Raw genomic sequence first — 17742 nt, forward strand, 5'->3', positions numbered from 1 at the left:
TTACCTTTTTGTTAAAAAAAAATACAGATGGAAATTACTATTTCGAAACAAACAATCAGTTACACGCAATGAAAGGTAGAACGCACCCGCGCACACAGGTACACGAACCGGAGAGAAGAGCAACTCTCCAAAAAGGTGAGCAAGAGCCAGTGCACAGGCACAGACCCACTTGGAAATTTGCTCGGTTAAAAAAGGAGACAGAAAAAATGTTGAAAAAGTAAATATTACTGAGTAAAATTTAAATGAATTAAAGACTTACTTTTAATCCTATAAATAACATTAAATTTTTTAAATATAGAAAATAGTCATATTTTCCCATATTTTAAATAATTATTTAATAACTTGGTTCGTATTTCAAATTTCCCACCTGCCTTTCTCTCCCGCACTCTTTGGCACTTTGACTATTTCTCCACGCTGCATACGCTCCCAAAGTTTTGTGTAAAGTTCATTGATATTTTTGTGCTGTGGTGTGCGTGTGGCAAGTAAAATGCGTGTGTTCGTGTTGATTCATTGAATTCGCCATCCAAACTAGCTCTCTCTCACTCTCGCACTACCCCCACCACCACCCACCTTCCCCTTCGCGGGGGAACCTACTTTATTGTTACTCTCTTTTTGCGAGAGCGCGGGTAATATTTCACTTCACTAGAGTGCAAAAGTTAATGGACCACTAATTTAGACAGATAAGAAATTACGGAGCCCAGAAGAATCGGAATCATCAATGGAGTCGCTGTCTACTCTCCAACGAAAGCTCCTGCGCAAATGCTCCGTCAAGAGCCAGTTATATTGGAGACTCGATGAAATGTTTAATTTTATAACCATGACCCTGATATTTACACCCAAAAAGAAGAGCCTCACACAAGGATATACGTGTGTACCCATACAGAAATCGCATGGAAGGACAATTTCAAGGATATGCGGCGCGTGCAAAAATTTCTCCACAAACAACAAACTTGCTGCTGCGCCTGCGTTGCACTAGCTTTACATAAAACACACACCCATACACCCCATATACCGTTAGGTAAGGCCCAGCACAACGTGCTATTACATATATACAAACGAACGACTTTCGAGCACAATTTTCATGAATGAAAGTCCCACGCAGCAGCGAAAACCGTTGGAGCAATAAAGAAAGCCAGGCAGACAGAGACGGAGACAGTCGGCGAGGGAAAGAAACGGCCATACGAAATCCATGCTCAGCCCACGCATTTCTCGCTGCTCACTTTCGGCTTGGCACGCGGCTCCTGAGATTCCAAGGGCGTAATTCCCCAGGACTTTACTCTGCTTTCGTCCCTGGCGCGTGGGAGGCCAGCCGTTCGTCGGCCGGAGGGGGCGGGGTGGCAAGGCAAGGGAGTGCACTGGGAAAAATTCGGAAACTTTAATAAGCTACATTTCATTTCAGCAGTCTAAATACAAAGAAAATATGCGTACTTCGAAAATGGTAATAGTAGTAGAAAAACGCATTTTAGATAAAAACACACAAAAAATTATTTATTTATTATTGCTATTATATTATTGTATTTATTTATTTTTAATGCTAAGACATTTTTTAGTATTATAGAAAATAGAATATATGTAAATACATAATTAGTATTAGAAATATATAATTTTGAAAACTCGTTTATATCGTCGTTATATATAATATATATTTCTATTTCAAACACATTTTTTAATATATTTTTATTTTGTGTGTAATAAGTGTGTGTTCATCGAAAGTTGTACCTAATTACTATCAGTGTATCACTCAAGTATGAAGGAATTAGAAGTAAGCACCTGGATAGCTGTTTCAAAAGGCTGCTCAATTGCACGTACCGAGTGTCTTTGGGGGGCTGGCCTTGGCGATACATATATTTCTGACAGTGTAGAAGAAGCCAAGGTCGGTAGTCCTCGTGGCTTCATTCAAAGTCTGCTCGCAGCCAAAAGGGAATACCCAACCCACTTGTATAGCCCAATGAATCACTTTGGAGCATTATCTTTGCTATAGCAGGAAACTGATGTCGAAAGTGAAGAATTCAATTTAATTTCTGCACCTCACGATTGTCAATCGAAATTGCGCAAGCTACGGCCTTTACCTTGATTATCACACCACACGTTTAATCAATATGAACATGATGACGCTTTCCCCAGTGTTCAGATATAGTGCATATATAGATCAGTCATAGCCATTTCGCCATTTCATTTGAATGAGTTCTGATGGCGTGGAAAGTTCTGAGAAATGGGAAAAATATAGATCATGGTGATTCGCAATGTGCGATACTACTTATATGTATGATGTTTGTAGGGTTTTATTCATTATCTGACGTTATTTTTCCACTTATTGCAAGTGATTTATCAAAGAAAGTGAAATTCTCATGTTATCAAGAAGGACCATTAACTGCGTACACTTTCTAACAGATATTTCCCAGCAAGTTATTAGTTATCACTGTTAATAGTTGCAAAACTCATTTGAGTATAAGGATAATTATTGCAATGAGATGAAGATTGAATTATAATGGCATCTTCTAATAATTTTGAATTTTATCAACTAGCTGAAGCAATATAATTATTTGTTAAATGCATTTGGTTAGCTCCGCAGAATTCTCCCACACTAGTTTTGCATTCTGCTTTACTGACCTAAAACAACTGAAATGGGATTAAGAATTGGCGCGTCCGCTTATCTGCCATTCATGTTTCCGTTTCGCCCGTTCAGAAATGTGTGTACTCACACTCACATTCGCATTCGCACTCGCAATTGGGTTCGTTTCCAGCCCACATCCATATATCCATGTCCATGTCCAGCCCCCAGAGTTCCGTTCCGCGAGATCGCTGTGAATCACTCGCCCATATGAACAGCGGATGTCGGTGGGCGCCACGGGTCTCTAGAATCAACAATCGTCGATCAACAATCGTCGATCAACGTGCGTTTGACGTTTGACCAGAGCGAAGAGGCTGAAGTATCTCACAGATTCTCAATATCTCAATATATACATATGTTCCCAATCTCCACGATTCTGGGCGCTCCGATGACGTCGTTCGAGACAAGTGTTGGTTCAAATTGGTAGCCAAAACGGTGATAAAAAATTAAATTATCATTTAATAACAGTTTTGATTAAAACAGACTTCAATAACTGAACCCAGATTTAACAAGTTGTGACGAAATATTCAAAATATGAACATTTATATAACAATGCAATAAAAGTTTTTCGTTTTACAATACTATTTGATAATATCTTATTGGATTATGTCTTATATACCTTATATAACTTATAGATCTTATATACCTCTTATATACCAAATAGAATGCATAGGTTGACAAGAAATCCAAGTTTCATAACAATATATTTCTTCTAATCTGAAGTTAAGCAATTCGTCTTTGTAGAATGTGAATCCCCTTAGAAAGTATCTGTTTCCAGTGCTAAAAAATGTCTAAAAAATCAGATCTGCACCGGACGCTAAAAAAGAAGAAAGGATGACGAGTCGGGGCGGCAGATGTGAAAGAATCTTTTGGCTTTGAGCGCCCACGCGAGCAAAAGTTGCGATTGATACGAAACAAACGGCGACCTGACCAAACGACGTACCCATTCAGCGAATTAGAATGCGAATGACGTTGGTTGTACTCACTTTGGGATTGGTTTCGTCTGGCCCTCTGACTCATTTCACTTTGGCCACTTCACTCACGGTGGCTTAAACAGCAGCCGGTGCCACGTGTTCCTTCCAAAGGGGAAAGTAATGTAAAGTAAAATAAAATAAAATAAAACTCACAGGGCCAAAGGGAAATGGGGCACCTACGCCAGACTCAAAATCCTGTTGACGTCATTCGGGGGCTGCTCAATGAATTTTCTGCACTTTCTTTCTTTTGCGGCTTACTGATTGCAAAAGTTGCAAATAACTTTATTCATGGCTTAGTCAAGATCACGTGTTTGAAGATATCACGTGGGAAAGAACTACGATTTAGTATTGGAATCTAATTTTATAAACAAACTGGTAAATGGAATTTTTTGTAACTGATAGAATTGGCCTGGTGGATATAAAATGTCTAATATATTTAAGTAAATACTTCAAAAATATTTTAAATATTAATTACTGTACCTAACTGTGTTAAGATTGTTAACACTAAAGGAATGAAAATATTTCATTAAAACTGTGCTTAAACTATGATTATATGATAAAGATTGAAGATTATAAAAGTATTCTAAAAGCTTGTTTAAAAGTTTTTGTGGAGAATAAAGAATGTTTTTAAATACTCGAATATCTTAATGTTCATCTGATTATTATATTTCTGAGCTGCAATCTAAAAGTATTTAGAATCTCATTCAATCTTTATCTATTTTTGATGTTAACTTTATAGGATTGCATTTTAAAGTAGAGCAATCAAGAGCAGAAATTCCTGCCACCCCCTCTTCCCCTTTTTTTGCCATCGTCATCGTGGTTGTCATCGCCCATCCGTGCCATCCTTCCCCAATTGATTCGGCGGAGGGGCCAACGAAGGTTAATGCGAGCCAGTGTTTGACCTCCAGGGTCAAGCTGAAGGCAAATTAATTGCGCGAATTGGGTGGGACAGCTAGAGAAAGCGCGGAGCTGCTGTTATTGATACAAGAACAAAAACGAGAAGCCAAATTGCAGCCAATTGATCGAGTTAAGGGGCCGATGCTCTCGAAGTTGGCACTTCCGTTGTGTCATAGGGGTTTGGAAGTCCAAAAAACAATTTCTCTCAGTGTGCCAGCGGACTCGTTAATTATGTTGACCCAAGTAACTTGGAAATATAGATCTTCCTCCTTGATTACTGCTCTAAAACCTACAATGAAGCATAATATTTTGGTCAGCAAATCAACTTATAACTATAATAACAATTTGATAACAGAATGTGTTAATTTTCAAGTACTATTTGGTTAGTTTTAAGTGATTACAACTGCAATGAAATGAAAGACTAGAGCAGACTTAAAACTTAAACGGATTGATTAAGATATCTTGGTAGTAAAGATTTTACGTGGCAACGTGGTGCTCGGCGTAATGGACGCCACCGAGGGTGTTTCGGCCCACGCGAAAATTTGGCCAAAAATAAAATGTAAACGGTAATAAAAGAAGAGTGTCGCCTATGTACAGGGACACCCACAAAAGTCTATATACAGTTATGTTTTTGATAACGCTCGACGGCGGAAACATTGCACGCCAACGCCCGAGCAGCGCAGTCAACGCTTTTCCAGACAACCAAGCCGCGCCATTCATTTCCACCAGCTGCAAAGGGCGAAAAAGACAGCCGCAGATACGAGCGCTCAGATACAGATACAAAGTCGAACTCGCAGATACACAGACACACACACACAGCGGCAGCGTTTTACGCATTCCAATCAGCCATGTGGGCGTCCGATTCCCCGCTGCAAATGCAAATGTATATATATACATGCAGACATACAAATGTATACTCACTACATATGTACAGATATAATAAAAACTTATGAATGAAAAGCTTCTGCGCAGCGTGGGCGGAGAGCTGGGGCAGCTTTCTGGGGGCTGAAAGCTCCAGAGGCCGCTCAGCTCCCCCCGCCCCCCTCTCTCACTCGATGGCAATCGCATTATGCCAGCGTCCAAGCTGCGGATACACACGGAATATTGATTGGAGGCAAAGTCTCCAAATCTGAAGTAACCTTGAAATGTGGGTGGCCGGTGGGCCGAAGGTTGTGGATGAAGGGGATGGTGGTGGGGGGGCTGGAGCTGAGTGTGAGACATTTGGATTGCGGATGGCAAAGAGCTCGTGTGCTGGCTGAGCTTATAAAGTGCTGTTTAATTAATGAACTGCTGTTCGAAAAATGGTTTCAAGAACTTGCAAATTGAAATTCAAATCTTTCCTTGGTTGCACGAGAGTCGCAGAAAGAAGGTTACTGTCAAGTGCCTCGACTATGAGATACCCTCTTCTTACTTTCCATTTTCAACTTTCTTTGTCACCTATAAGTCGTTGTTTACCACTAATACTTACAGTCAAAGTAATATAAATATAGAATATATGTATGCTCTAAATACAGCTATATTCTAATAATATTGAAATCTTTTTCTAAAGTTTTGGAGTTTGTTTCTTAAATTCAAAGCTCTACTTTAAAAATTTAATTTCGTTATTTTCAATTTATGTTCGTTCTATGTTCGTAAATTTAAAAATCCGTAAACTAAGATTATTTTCAAAATTTTCTAATTCTAGAAGTACTGCAAAACGAATGCTTTAAAAACTAAATTTTATTTAAAGTTATACAAGAAATACTTTACTTCTCAAGTAATTGACTAAATAAGTTACAATATATGTGAAATATGTAGAAAAAACTTTCAAATTAAACGGATATAACTTTAATCGATACATCGATAGTTGGGTGCTATGTAATGGGACCTTATAATAGGGTTACCATTTTGTGCAATACGGGCAACTTGTGCTCGAGCACTAGCTGGTCACACTGCCAAACAGCTGTTGATGGTCAAAGACCCCCAAAAAATTAAATACAAAAGAAATTAAGTCTGCTTACCGTGCAAGTAATCGAACAGTGTGCTAAGGACCCAGTCGTACAGTCAAAGCAATCCCAAGGGAAATGGAATCGGATACGCTGGACCAGGAGAGTGCCGCGGCCGCTCTAAAAAAACTATCGCCAAGTGAAAGTCCCGAAAGTTCGAAGAAATGGGAGCCGACTTCGGGTGATGGGGTTGCGGCGGGTGGGGGAGAAGAGGCGCCGCCAACAAAGAGACAAAAGACTGCAGACGAAAAGGAGGAGAATCGGGAGGAAGACGAGGATAGCGAGGAGAGCGTTGATGAGGAGGAGGATGATGGTGAGGGCCTCGTCCAGATTGGCGGCACAATCAGCCCAAGGCACTTCCAGCGCATCCCCGTTTTTATCGTCGACTACCACAACGATGTGCTGGAGTTCATCTACCGCTGCTTTGCCACCCGCCACCTTCCGCTGCAGAACAACACCCTCGTCCACTTCGACTCGCATCCGGATCTGGTCATTCCACGGCACATTGCCGCCAGTTCCACCTACCAAAAGGACACCATGCTCAACGAGCTGAGCATCGAGAACTGGATCATGCCCACACTCTATGCAGGTGAGGATTTCTTATTAACTGTGATGCGTCTAATGATATTAAGTATCAGTAATGTTAAGTATCAGTAATAAGTAATGATATTATAGAAATTATAGTAAAATAAAACTTCTTGCTATATTACTTGCTTTCAGGACATTTCAACCGCGTCGTGTGGCTGAAGAACTCGTGGTGCCAGCAGCTGCCCACTGGCAGGCACGACTTTAAGGTTGGACAAAAGGACGATCGCATTGGAGTGGACTGTCCGTTGGACTACTTTATTGCCGACGGCAACTACTGCACTACGGAGGATCTGCAGGATGCAAAGAGCGTGGAGCTGCAGGTCCACGATGCAGACAACGAAAGCCTCAATCCGAACGAATTCCTAACGGAGAAGGACGCCAAGGGATTCGTGCTGGACATAGACCTCGATTTCTTCAGCACCTCCAACCCGTTCTTGGAAATATACAAGGATGCCGATTGCTACAATCAGCTGAAGGAGATCTTCCACTTCGAAAGCGTGGAGAAGGTGAAGAAGTCGGGCACGGCTACTATAGCAGATTATTTGGCCACGGCGGAGAGGCGACAGACGCAGTTGGATGCACTGAAGACGATTTTCTGGCATCTGGAGGAGGAGCGCAATTTCGAGGGACTGGAGAAGCCGGACGAGACCGTGGTCACGCCCGAAGTGTACGCCAAAATTGTGAAACTGGCCGATCAGCTGCAGGAGAAATATCCAGACGATGAAATCGACTGGCATTTGATCTTCGATTCGGGCAGCACCACCGATAATAATGGCTTGCCACACCACATCAGCACCGCCGAAGAGTTGGAAGCGTACTTTGCTAACTTCAAGAGATTCTTACAGCGCCTGCCAGTTCCTCCAGTGGCCATTACAATGGCCCATTCCGCTCAGGATGACTACTGCCCCCAGGATCAGGTGGCATTCATCGAGGAATGCGTTCTACGCCTGCTTAAGGAGGTTTTCGGCGAAAGACTGCACGACAAAGCCATCCTGCACTATATGGACGATCCTTGGGATGTGATGAAGCTCTAAGCTTATGGATAACTAGAGGTTCTCCCGCCCGCCACTGCGAATTAGATTCTGAATTTACAAAACTCGATTGGGCGGGAAAACCACACGACTAAAAGATCCCCGTAGTGATTTCGAATTAGAACCTAATGATGGAAAATCCAATACTAATTATAATAATATTTTTTACTTTGAAATATACGCGAAGTATTTATTACAGACAATTAAACAAACGTATTTAATGAAAATTAGGTATATTCAACATAATATGTTTTTAAACAATATGTGTATGCACAGATTAACTATATTTAATGTTAAATACTAAACTTTAGTTAAACAATTTACAGATATTGAAGGACAACTCTCTTCCATTCAGTGCCATAGGTTAGAAAATGCCCAAAATCTCATTTGTTCACATGGAGTGGCATAAACACCTGAATTTCGGCTGGGGGTTATGACTGGCCACCTCATTGAGGGCAGTCAACTTTTAATTGTCGACCCCAATTCGTGGCCGAAATCAATAAGCCAATGGCCCCAGGCGAAACTTTCAGTAGCATTTTGTGGCTCAGTCGTTGTGGAAGTCATACAGATTAAGTTGAGAGACATAGTGAGTTCACTTAAGCTAATTAAACATTTTTCGCTTTGTTCTATAGGTGGTAAAACTTAAACTCATTTCCATTTCGAAAAAAGTAAGAACATTCAAAAACTAAATTTTGAGTTACTTTTAAAAATTGTATCGACAACAGCTGCACTACACCTTCTTTTTCGACATGGAATTACAATATGGTAGGGATTCCTAGGATATACTTGGATTACTTAGTTCACAGCTCCTCCTTGTCGCCCTTGGCCTTTTCCTTTTTGGCCTTTCTGGCCTCCGGAGGAGCAAGCTGCTCCTTGAGACATTCCCTTTCGGCCTTTTTCTTAAGCACATGGTCCTCGCAGAGATGCTTCTTCAGTGACTTCTCATCCTGGTGCTTAAAGTACCAGTCGCTGATGGTTTCCTCGTACTCCTCCAGTAGGTTTTCGCACTGGGTCTTCATTTGGGTGACCTCCACGGGGGGCTTGTCCCACAGCTCGTAGGGTATTCCCAGATCCACCTTGACGCCCTTGTCCACAAGGCCATGGAGCGTCTGGAAGGTCTGGGACATTCCTTTGGCGAATCTTGTGCTGTCAGAGCGTTCCTTGTGCAGATTGTACTCCAGCACTCGCTCGCACACGTTCTCCAGGGACTCGAGCAGTCGCAGTTCGCTGCGCCGGTATTCAGTGCGCTTCTTGGGCTTCACATCGTCCACGGAGTATCCAATTTCGATGACGTCGTGCGACTTGCCGGTCTCTCCAAGTCGCGCCTCCAGTTCGGTGGCCAGGATTTTGCAGGCTTCGCAGCGATTGGCGTAGCGAACGCCTTGCTCCTCCTCGGGCGAATCAGCTCCGGCTAACTGCAGGACGACACAGAGTGCCACAAAGCCAGACAGTCCTTTGAGGAGCATTTTCACTGCTTGCTAAATTCGAAAACAATAATAAACCTGACGTGGAAATGCCGCTCGCGATAAGACCAGTGCTGCAAAACACCAACAACCGAACGGAACTGACGGTTTAGCTTTTTCCCGCCATTACCTTTGATTTATTATCCTACTTAGATTTCAAAAAATTTTATTTTATTTATGAAAATCTGTTTATTAAAATCAATCGATTTTGTTTTATAACGATTGCCGGAGCATTTTTTCTGTAACAAGTTTTAACTTTCAAATTAACGAGCCAGATGTTCCTACGCTGTTTAAATGCAATTAAAAAATCTGGTTTTTACTAATTTCCATCCATTCCAATACGTTCTCTTTTAAAGACATTAAAAATTCCACGATAATTGAAAATTCGGTTAATGGTCGCCCCATTTTAAAGTACAAACAGCTTGGCTTAGTTCAAAGTCCGAGTTCGAGTCAGCAGTAAAAGCCTATTGAGGATCGCTGTTTTCGAACTCCGTCTGAAATACGCTGGGTATTTGATTGACCATGTCACTGGCCAGCAGGCTGCGGCCAAACTTTTGAAATGCAACCGCGTTTAACTTCTTCACAAAGTAACTAGAGGCACATGCAGCTATCAGGGCGGGATTGGGTTCACCCGACTGCAGTGACCAAGAGAAGAAGGTGGCCAAGGATCCGGAGAGCAGGTCACCTTGGCCACCGCACCTGCGACCGGATCCGCCGGTGGGCATTGAGTGAACTTCGTTGCAGTGCGGGATGTAGATCCTGTCGTTGGCGCCCTTTTCTAGGACAGTAACTCCGGCTCCCAGTAGGGACATTTTCTGGCGCGCCGCCTGGTCATCCTCGCCAAACAGTCTCTGGAACTCCATGACATTTGGCGTGAGTATGACATTCGGCTGTCCACAGATCAGATTCAGATTGTCGTTGAGCAGAAACAGTCCATCGGCGTCTATGACAACTGGTTTCTTGGTGTCCATGCACAGCTTGAGTACGTTGGATGCCGTTTTCAGGATGCCCGGCTCCCGACCCAGGCCAGGTCCAATAACCTTAACGATTCTAAATTTAGCATTTAATTGCATAAATGTAGCATATATGTGGGGGGCTACTCACAACGACGTGGAGTCGCTCCAACCAGGGCGTTATTTTCTCCACTGCATCCACACAGTCCAGCACTGGATGCACGATAAGATCGGGACTGTAGGACTTGATAATGGCCGACGCATTCGAATGGCAGAACACATGCGCCAGGTCAGCGCCCACTCTTATCGAGGAAATGGCCGCGAAGTAGGGCGCTCCGGTGTACTCCAGCGACCCACCGATCACTCCAATGCGTCCGTACTGTCCCTTGTGCTTGTTGTTCACCAGCTTGGGCACCACCGTCTTGAACAGTGCCAGCAGCTTGGGCAGGTGCACGGGAATATCCGTAACTGCAGACATCTCTACCGGCAAATGGTTTCCTTTGTGTACTGCTGTTTACTATTGCTGTGGCTAGTGATGCACATTGTGGTCGGATTTCCTATCGGTTGCTGCTATCACTGTGAGAAATACTTTATTTCCACGGAAGCCGCATTATCAGTAGTTAAGGGTATAGCTTTGAAAATGTGAGTTACTAGGAAATGGAACTTTGGAAAAATATGATTAAGCTAAGCTATTCTAAAATAGATTTTTAAAGTATTTTATTATCATATTTTTATATTTTTTTTAGCTTGAAAAGCTAAACTACTCAATTCTTTAAGTACTCTTCACATTGTATAGTTATACTATACATTCTATACACATCACTTTCTTTTAGACTTGTCTCATTTCAACTCCTTTGCTTATCAATCAAAGTTCATCGCGTTATCGACCAGTAATCGACTTTGAAATTCACTTTCAACCGCTGCCCCGGCAACCAGTGGCTCCAAAACAAAGAACCATGCGCTTTCGCCCCCCAATTTCCGATTCCCGCCCCAACAGTTGGCTTCTTTCCATCAGCCAAGTTGACTTTCACTTAGAATCAGGCAGGAAATGTCCCACAAGAGATTCTACGTGAAGTTAGACCTGCAGCTCCATGCGGTTTGTGGCTATGTCGATGCTGAGTAGCAATGACTTCAAGACTCCTTCCACTTTCAGCTCACTTGTCCCGGCGTTTGGCTGTGCTCACACGGATATTTGGAGGCCACCATCAAGACCTTGGGCTACTACTTTCGAACTGGACCCATGGAACCTCGCTTTCCGATGCTGTGCCATGATCAATTCACGATGGAGGGATACTTCAAGAGCGTGGGCTGCCTGGAGGAGATGCACGAGCTACTGAAAGCCGAGCAGCTGGAGATAACCGTCTGGCAGAATGGCCGAAGGTTGGCCTACTTCGTGGGCAGTCTCTCGGATGTGATGCAGCCCACGTTTCCGCGACTGAGTTGTGCCCACAGCTCCAATGTTCAGCTGTTGATGAAGGCGACGCCTGCTTTTCCGGGTATCCTGGCGCCCAAGGTGGAGCTATCTGCGCAGTTGACCACGCAGGATCGGAAAAAGGTGTGCAGCTGCTCGAGTACCAGGGAGTACTCTGTTCCTCCCGTCAATCGCCACGTCGAGAGCCGCTGCCTGGGCCATTTGGATCAGCCGCGAAAGCAGCAAACCGTGTGTCATGGTAGGCAATCCAATTGTTGTCCCAGTGGCAGTTACGCCGCTTGGAGAGCTGGCTCTCCTGCCCAACAGAAACAGCAGGAACGGCGATTGTCCTCCTGCTCTAGCACAACGCAATTAAGTAGCCTTAGCCAGAGTTCCTCGCTGACGCAGTGCAGCCACTTGTCCAGTTGCAGTTCTCCTTTGGATGAGCATCACAACAGCTGCGATATATGCCAGGCCTATAGGCGCATGTTTCCATCTTACTGAATAAATTAGCAAAATTATTTGTACAAATGAGTCTTATTTGTTTTCAGTGCATTTTAATGAATTTTTTGACTTTTTACGATCTAATTTTGAGGTTCATTAAGGAAATGTTCTCTTGATTGATATGCATAAATAAATCTGTTCTCTAACCAAAGTAATTTAATTTGTCCACAGAAAACTATAAAAGTAGTATCTAAGCGTAGAGTAATTATATAAACACAATTATTAGCTTAGCTTCTGGGCTTTTTAGTTAACAAAATAGTCGAATTTGCGCTTATATTAGGGGTTTCTAAACTGGGAATATACCTATACCTACCTATGCCTATGATACCTATATGTAATCCTTGAAATCATTCTGTGCGAAAACCTGAACGGTGAGCGTTAGTAGAAGGTTGTAGGGGGCTGCCCGCTGCACTTCGTCCTCCTTTAGTTGATTTCTCAGATGGATGCAGGTCCGGGCGATGTATCGAAGGGTGCTGAACACGTGAGGTTCCAGTGGAAGGTGGAGGCAGACCAAGGTGGCATACAGCCAGCGAGCCAGCCAGACATCGTGGAGTAGGTCCACCGTGATGTTGGGATCCTGCAGCCACTTGCTGAGCATTTCCAGCAAGAGCTCCAAGTCGTTTTGGGTCAAATGGAGCAGGGTGCTCAGGAGGGGCTGCTGATTCCGGCAGAATTCCTTCCATTTCTCCTGGTCCGAAGTCAAAGGCGGTTCCCCGGACTGGTCGTAGTTGTTGTTGGCCAGCTCCTTACGAAGGACTAGGACCTGGGAGCGGGCTGCTTGGAAGGATTTAACTTGCTCACTCCGCCATTCGGGCGTGGGCAGCAGGCACTTGAACGGAGGCAACTCGGGCTACAATATAGTCAGTTAGTAACTGCTCAGTGGAGAGGAAGCCCAACTTACATTATCCAACATCTCAAGTGTGGTATTTCCCGTGTTATTCCTGATTTTGGATGGTCTTTTGGTCACCACAGCTGGACATCGCTTCCTCTCGTAGAACATGTGCATTAGGTACTCTTCGCCGGACTCCGGCGGCTTCTGGGGGTCAAAACTGCTATCCGGCTCACAGATCTCCAGTGCTTGGAGTTGAAAAGTCTGATCTTCGGGCTCATGCTGCATGTTTACACTGTATTAATCTAAATTTATGTTGAATTGTTCGTGCAAACTCGAAGCCGCCAAGCAGTGTGACCGTTCGCAATGTGCCCATGAAATACCGAGTAGTGTTCTAGGGTTGCCAACATCAAAAAGTGTGATAACGGTAATTTCAATTTGGAATGAGGTTCACAATAAACTTACTTAAACTATTTTTTATTTATTTGTAAGACAATTATGTATAGAAAATATGAAAAAATGTTAAAATCATCGCTTTGTTCCTGTTTTCAGTGCTAGTTTTTGAAGTGTTGTTTTTGTGAGAAATTAATCAAAGCATAGTTTTATACAACAGAAAAACGAGTAAGTGAGTTGGTGATAGTTAGATATTTTTTTTGTGTTACACACTTTTCAATGAATTAAAAATATTATTTAACTTTTGTAAAACAAAAGTCAATTATTGTGCTTCCCCTGAAGTGGTTCTTCGTTTCATACATGTTGACTTGTAGTAAAAATTGACTTTTGTAATAATAATATTTTATATACATATTACAATTGATTTTGCTTTAAAGCTTAAATTGGTAACTCGAAATAGTCTTAAAAGGAGTTTCGTTCGCTAAAAAATGGTATGCTAAAAGAAAGAGATACTTAAGCTTCTTAGGAGCAATTACCTTTCACGAAACACTTTGTGCGTTCGTTTTTTCTAAACATTTTAAATTTAATCACTTGGAGGAGTGGAAAATTTGTTTTCTTGCAGCCAAAAGGACATTCTTACACAAGCCGCACGCACGTTTATTTTTAATCAACGGCAGGCCAAGACAAAGCGATCTTGGCCATATAACAAAGCCCGATTGTACGCCGCACTTACCCGGCAGCCCGATGTCCTCCTGCGAGTCCTGCGAGTCCTGCAAGTCCCAGGACCCCGGCAATAATAGGACTATAAAAAAGGCATTTCATAATTGTCTTACCAGAGTGGGCGGACAGTCGGGACGGGAGTCGGGACAGTGACTGGGAATCGGGCCCGATTTCAGGTTAAGCTTCAGTTCCAGCCTCAGGTGTGTGCGTGTGCGGCTTTTGTGTTGGATCCTTGGGGCCGTAAAATAGCCCGCAAGGAGCAGAGGAGCAAAGGAGCAGGCTGGGCTCAATTAGCTGTCAGTCGCAGGCCGAACTTGGACCCGCCCGAATCTCCGCCTTCTGTTTGCTCACCTCGCCATTGAATTGGCACATAGTCGTGCCCGGCAAGTGCTGATTAAGCTGCCTGTTTTAGCGTATGCATTAAATTTAAAATTCATTAAAACAAAGGTCAGAGCACAAAATACATTAGCCAAGAGCACAGAGAATAAAATGAAAATATCACAGAGGGGGCAGTCATATGTTGTTGATTGAAATTGCGGAAATGTCGGCGGCTGCTAAAATTTATTTCGGTCCAGAGAAAAAAACAATCAGCTAAATTATATTTGCAATTAAAATAGCAGAAAATTAGTAAAAACTAATAAATAAAAACAACAAAATTTCTAAAATTCCTTACTTATTTTAAGTAGATTCCTTTTTTTTTAAGCTTTATGGCCCTTAAGGGTTCTAACTCTGCTTAGTTTATTACGAAAATCATAAAAGAATTGTTAAAAGGCAACAAAAACGAGGGAATTGGATGTAAGGATGTACGCCAGCAACATGACATCCAGACACTGTGTCGCTTTTCTTGCCCCTCGCCCCCCTCGCTTTTTGAGGATTTTTCCCATTGCGTCGGGGCGGGGAAAACCCACTGCACGCGCTTTCCGTTCGATTCCTTCCTTCTTCCTTTGGCTTTCGCTGCACTGAAGTTTCGAGTTTCCTTCCCGAGCGGCAAAAAATGTATCCGCATTTGTTTTCCTTTACTTTGCAGTCAGCAAAAATAATTTCCATGGTGCATGCTCACACAGTTTTCCCTCCAGTCCTTCGGCCTACGTTTGCATAAAGTATGCTGCCAAAATAATAAAAATACATATATATAAGTACATAAGGAAAATCTGAACTGCTTATCTGTTTGCGTTTGCTCGAGTGTGTGTGTGACAGTTTCCCAGCTCGGCTTCTACTACTTTTCCTTTTGGCTGTTTTTTCGTTCCCCTTGAAAGTTATTTGCCCGCAACAAATTTGTGCTGCATGCGCGCCTTTTAACCTTTTCCTTGTGTATCTTTAATCATTTTTAATTGAAATGTAAAAGGTCTGCGAATGCTTCGGCACAGAAGGTCTTATCTGGTTATATAACACCATTAGGGTTTTCCGTCCACATCCACAAAGTGACCCCATCATCCAATTTGGTGGATCATCGCTCGCAAAATTTGTAGGCGAATCGCTTTCCTCGTGTACGCAGCTTAAAATTGAAATCAAATTTAGTTTGACCTTTGACAAAGGTTACGAACACACGCAATTGTGCTAAGCCTCAATAATTTCGAGCTTGAAAATATCTCGAAACATGGTAATAAATTGTGCAGCTCAATAATTTCAGAGGTCACCGAAACAAGACCACTGGGAGCCATTAAGGATTAGCAACTGGTTTTGAAATTTGGTCATCCTTCTAATAAACCAATAAATATGTTAGGTGAATGTTTTTGAAATTTGCATGGCGTGGTTCAATGCTAGCTAATGTTGGTTAAATAATAATGATATTACTATTATAAACAATGCAAATTAAATGGAATTAAAATATAAAAAGAGATGATTTCCCACAGCGACTTAATGATATACGTTCTTAAGTATCTTGAAATTTCTGTATCTAATTAACTTCAAAATATAGAAAATCTGACAAATGGATTAAAGTTTTGAAGATGTCATAACTAAATAACCTCGATACAAATAAATTTATGCACATGTAATTTCCTTCTTTGATTGCATGCATTTATTCCTATTTTCAAGTCCAATCTTTCAACTTCATGATGCCTACATATCAGCTCTTCCAAAAAAAAAAAAAAAGGCGGAATATATTGCTCTTGTGCAGCGTTTTAGCAGGCCGACAAAATTTCAATTTCTGCCCAAGGCCCCACTGCAAGGACACATCCACAGTCAGAGTCAAGGACTCGACAGATGCTCGCTGCAGCTGCGCCCCGTATTTGCAACAAGTTTAAACACAAAGCGATGGCAAAAGCGAAATAAAGCAGGTGCATTTGCGGCTTGGCTCTCAAGGCGGCGGCTCGTGTGTGCTTAAGCCCCGCCCCGCACCACCAAAATGGAACCACCCAACCACCCAACTGCTAACTGTTGCCTACCACTTTTCAAATCATCCACATCCGCATGAGCATCCGATGCTCTGACAACCTTGGGTTCTAAAAATATACGGCCCGGGCGTATCAAAAGGTACAAATACAACGCAGACGGCATCAGCAATACACTCAAAAAAAAAGTGGGCATGAAAGTACTCACTGCATGTACTTTCTAACTTGTTATTTGAATAATATTTATGACAATATATGATTTATGACTCATTACTCATTCATGATCGTAATAAACGTATCAAATTTTCTACATAAATACAGCAATAATTACTTTATGTATCTTATTTCCTTTCAGTGAATCCGAGCAGAATCTATTAAAAGATTTTAATGCGGCCAAAAGCAGAACTGGAAATTGAAAGTCATCATATAGGTCCGTTTCACATGCGGAGAATGGTGGAAAAATGCATTTCAATTATTTGGGCAATCGTAACGCACTCGTTCTTCGCTGGTCACACGCTGCGTATACGTGATATGTTGCGCATACGTATATATATATGCGTATATATACCCAGCAGCAATCGGAGGTCCTGAAAATTGTATTTACCCTTGTTATAGATTCGTCCACAGCCACCGACCGATTCGGCACTTGGGGCTTTTATTTTTGCTTCTCTGCGGTTTGCGTGCTTAATTATGCACCAGACCCCCAGAAAACCATACGTATGGTATATGTGTATATATACATATGTGTATATGTGGCAATGGACTCTTCCGGCCCCAAGCTCCTTTAATCCGGCCGGGCTTTCATCAAATGTTCTGGCCTAGTTCGAGCAATCTGTGCCAAATGTCCTTTGCCTTGATTTCAGCCAGTGTTTTCATTCCATTTCGTCTGGCAGGGGAGTCGCTTTGGCCTTTATGGATAAATTAGTTGGCAACGCACACACATAGAAAAACGAATGGGTGTTACATGTGCCGCACATACGAGTATGTGTGTGCTTTCATATTTGCCCTGGCAAATCAAATTGGGTTTGCTTAATTATTTAGATTAGCAAC

At 42.4% G+C, this 17742-nt stretch overlaps 5 protein-coding genes and 1 long non-coding RNA gene across 8 annotated transcripts; 2 read left to right on the forward strand and 4 right to left on the reverse strand.

Moving 5' to 3' along the window:
• Positions 1 to 1700: 1700 nt before the first annotated feature.
• Positions 1701 to 3207, reverse strand: LOC120284779. Its single transcript, XR_005544011.2, has 2 exons — positions 2709 to 3207; positions 1701 to 2205 (listed from the first exon to the last, which is right to left on the reverse strand). It is a non-coding gene; the product is annotated as an uncharacterized LOC120284779 (long non-coding RNA).
• A 3164-nt stretch (positions 3208 to 6371) lies between these two features.
• On the forward strand, positions 6372 to 8313 carry LOC6738645 (UPF0489 protein C5orf22 homolog). Its single transcript, XM_002085411.4, has 2 exons — positions 6372 to 7056; positions 7188 to 8313. The coding sequence occupies exons 1-2, from the start codon at positions 6546 to 6548 to the stop codon at positions 8087 to 8089; spliced, it is 1413 nt and encodes a 470-aa protein (XP_002085447.1). The 5' UTR covers positions 6372 to 6545; the 3' UTR covers positions 8090 to 8313.
• Positions 8314 to 8351: 38 nt separating this feature from the next.
• LOC6738646 (protein canopy homolog 4) lies at positions 8352 to 9648 on the reverse strand. The gene has a single exon (XM_002085412.4). The coding sequence runs from the start codon at positions 9550 to 9552 to the stop codon at positions 8887 to 8889; it is 666 nt and encodes a 221-aa protein (XP_002085448.1). The 5' UTR covers positions 9553 to 9648; the 3' UTR covers positions 8352 to 8886.
• A 214-nt stretch (positions 9649 to 9862) lies between these two features.
• On the reverse strand, positions 9863 to 11120 carry LOC6738647 (ATP-dependent (S)-NAD(P)H-hydrate dehydratase). 2 transcript variants are annotated; one of them, XM_002085413.4, is made up of 2 exons: positions 10654 to 11120; positions 9863 to 10589 (listed from the first exon to the last, which is right to left on the reverse strand). In XM_002085413.4, exons 1-2 carry the CDS (start codon positions 10978 to 10980, stop codon positions 10014 to 10016), a joined length of 903 nt encoding a protein of 300 aa, XP_002085449.2. In that variant the 5' UTR covers positions 10981 to 11120; the 3' UTR covers positions 9863 to 10013. The 2 variants fall into 2 exon arrangements, with proteins under 2 accessions (XP_002085449.2, XP_039149019.1); XM_039293085.1 differs by having other exon boundaries at positions 9863 to 10599; positions 10654 to 10792.
• A 356-nt stretch (positions 11121 to 11476) lies between these two features.
• Positions 11477 to 12437, forward strand: LOC6738648. The gene is made up of 2 exons (XM_002085414.4): positions 11477 to 11598; positions 11656 to 12437. The coding sequence occupies exons 1-2, from the start codon at positions 11551 to 11553 to the stop codon at positions 12415 to 12417; spliced, it is 810 nt and encodes a 269-aa protein (XP_002085450.1). The 5' UTR covers positions 11477 to 11550; the 3' UTR covers positions 12418 to 12437.
• Positions 12272 to 13652, reverse strand: LOC6738649 (protein Gemin2). 2 transcript variants are annotated; one of them, XM_044922820.1, is made up of 3 exons: positions 13319 to 13555; positions 12731 to 13267; positions 12272 to 12413 (listed from the first exon to the last, which is right to left on the reverse strand). In XM_044922820.1, exons 1-2 carry the CDS (start codon positions 13532 to 13534, stop codon positions 12746 to 12748), a joined length of 738 nt encoding a protein of 245 aa, XP_044778755.1. In that variant the 5' UTR covers positions 13535 to 13555; the 3' UTR covers positions 12272 to 12413; positions 12731 to 12745. The 2 variants fall into 2 exon arrangements, with proteins under 2 accessions (XP_044778755.1, XP_002085451.1); XM_002085415.4 differs by lacking the exon at positions 12272 to 12413 and having other exon boundaries at positions 12445 to 13267; positions 13319 to 13652.
• Between the last annotated feature and the right edge of the window lie 4090 nt (positions 13653 to 17742).

The sequence above is a fragment of the Drosophila simulans genome, chromosome 3L, assembly GCF_016746395.2.
Source record: "Drosophila simulans strain w501 chromosome 3L, Prin_Dsim_3.1, whole genome shotgun sequence".
NCBI classification, from domain to species: Eukaryota; Metazoa; Arthropoda; class Insecta; order Diptera; family Drosophilidae; genus Drosophila; species Drosophila simulans.

Excerpts from the sequence above, each read along its gene's own strand:
- LOC6738645 (XM_002085411.4), top strand. The coding sequence starts at position 6,546 with ATGGAATCGGATACGCTGGACCAGGAGAGTGCCGCGGCCGCTCTAAAA. Across the intron at positions 7,057-7,187 it reads CATGCCCACACTCTATGCAG|GACATTTCAACCGCGTCGTG; the intron begins GTGAGGATTTCT and ends ACTTGCTTTCAG.
- LOC6738646 (XM_002085412.4), bottom strand. The coding sequence starts at position 9,552 with ATGCTCCTCAAAGGACTGTCTGGCTTTGTGGCACTCTGTGTCGTCCTG.
- LOC6738647 (XM_002085413.4), bottom strand. The coding sequence starts at position 10,980 with ATGTCTGCAGTTACGGATATTCCCGTGCACCTGCCCAAGCTGCTGGCA. Across the intron at positions 10,590-10,653 it reads TGGAGCGACTCCACGTCGTT|GTTATTGGACCTGGCCTGGG; the intron begins GTGAGTAGCCCC and ends AGAATCGTTAAG.
- LOC6738648 (XM_002085414.4), top strand. The coding sequence starts at position 11,551 with ATGTCCCACAAGAGATTCTACGTGAAGTTAGACCTGCAGCTCCATGCG. Across the intron at positions 11,599-11,655 it reads TAGACCTGCAGCTCCATGCG|CTCACTTGTCCCGGCGTTTG; the intron begins GTTTGTGGCTAT and ends TTCCACTTTCAG.
- LOC6738649 (XM_044922820.1), bottom strand. The coding sequence starts at position 13,534 with ATGCAGCATGAGCCCGAAGATCAGACTTTTCAACTCCAAGCACTGGAG. Across the intron at positions 13,268-13,318 it reads CACTTGAGATGTTGGATAAT|CCCGAGTTGCCTCCGTTCAA; the intron begins GTAAGTTGGGCT and ends ACTATATTGTAG.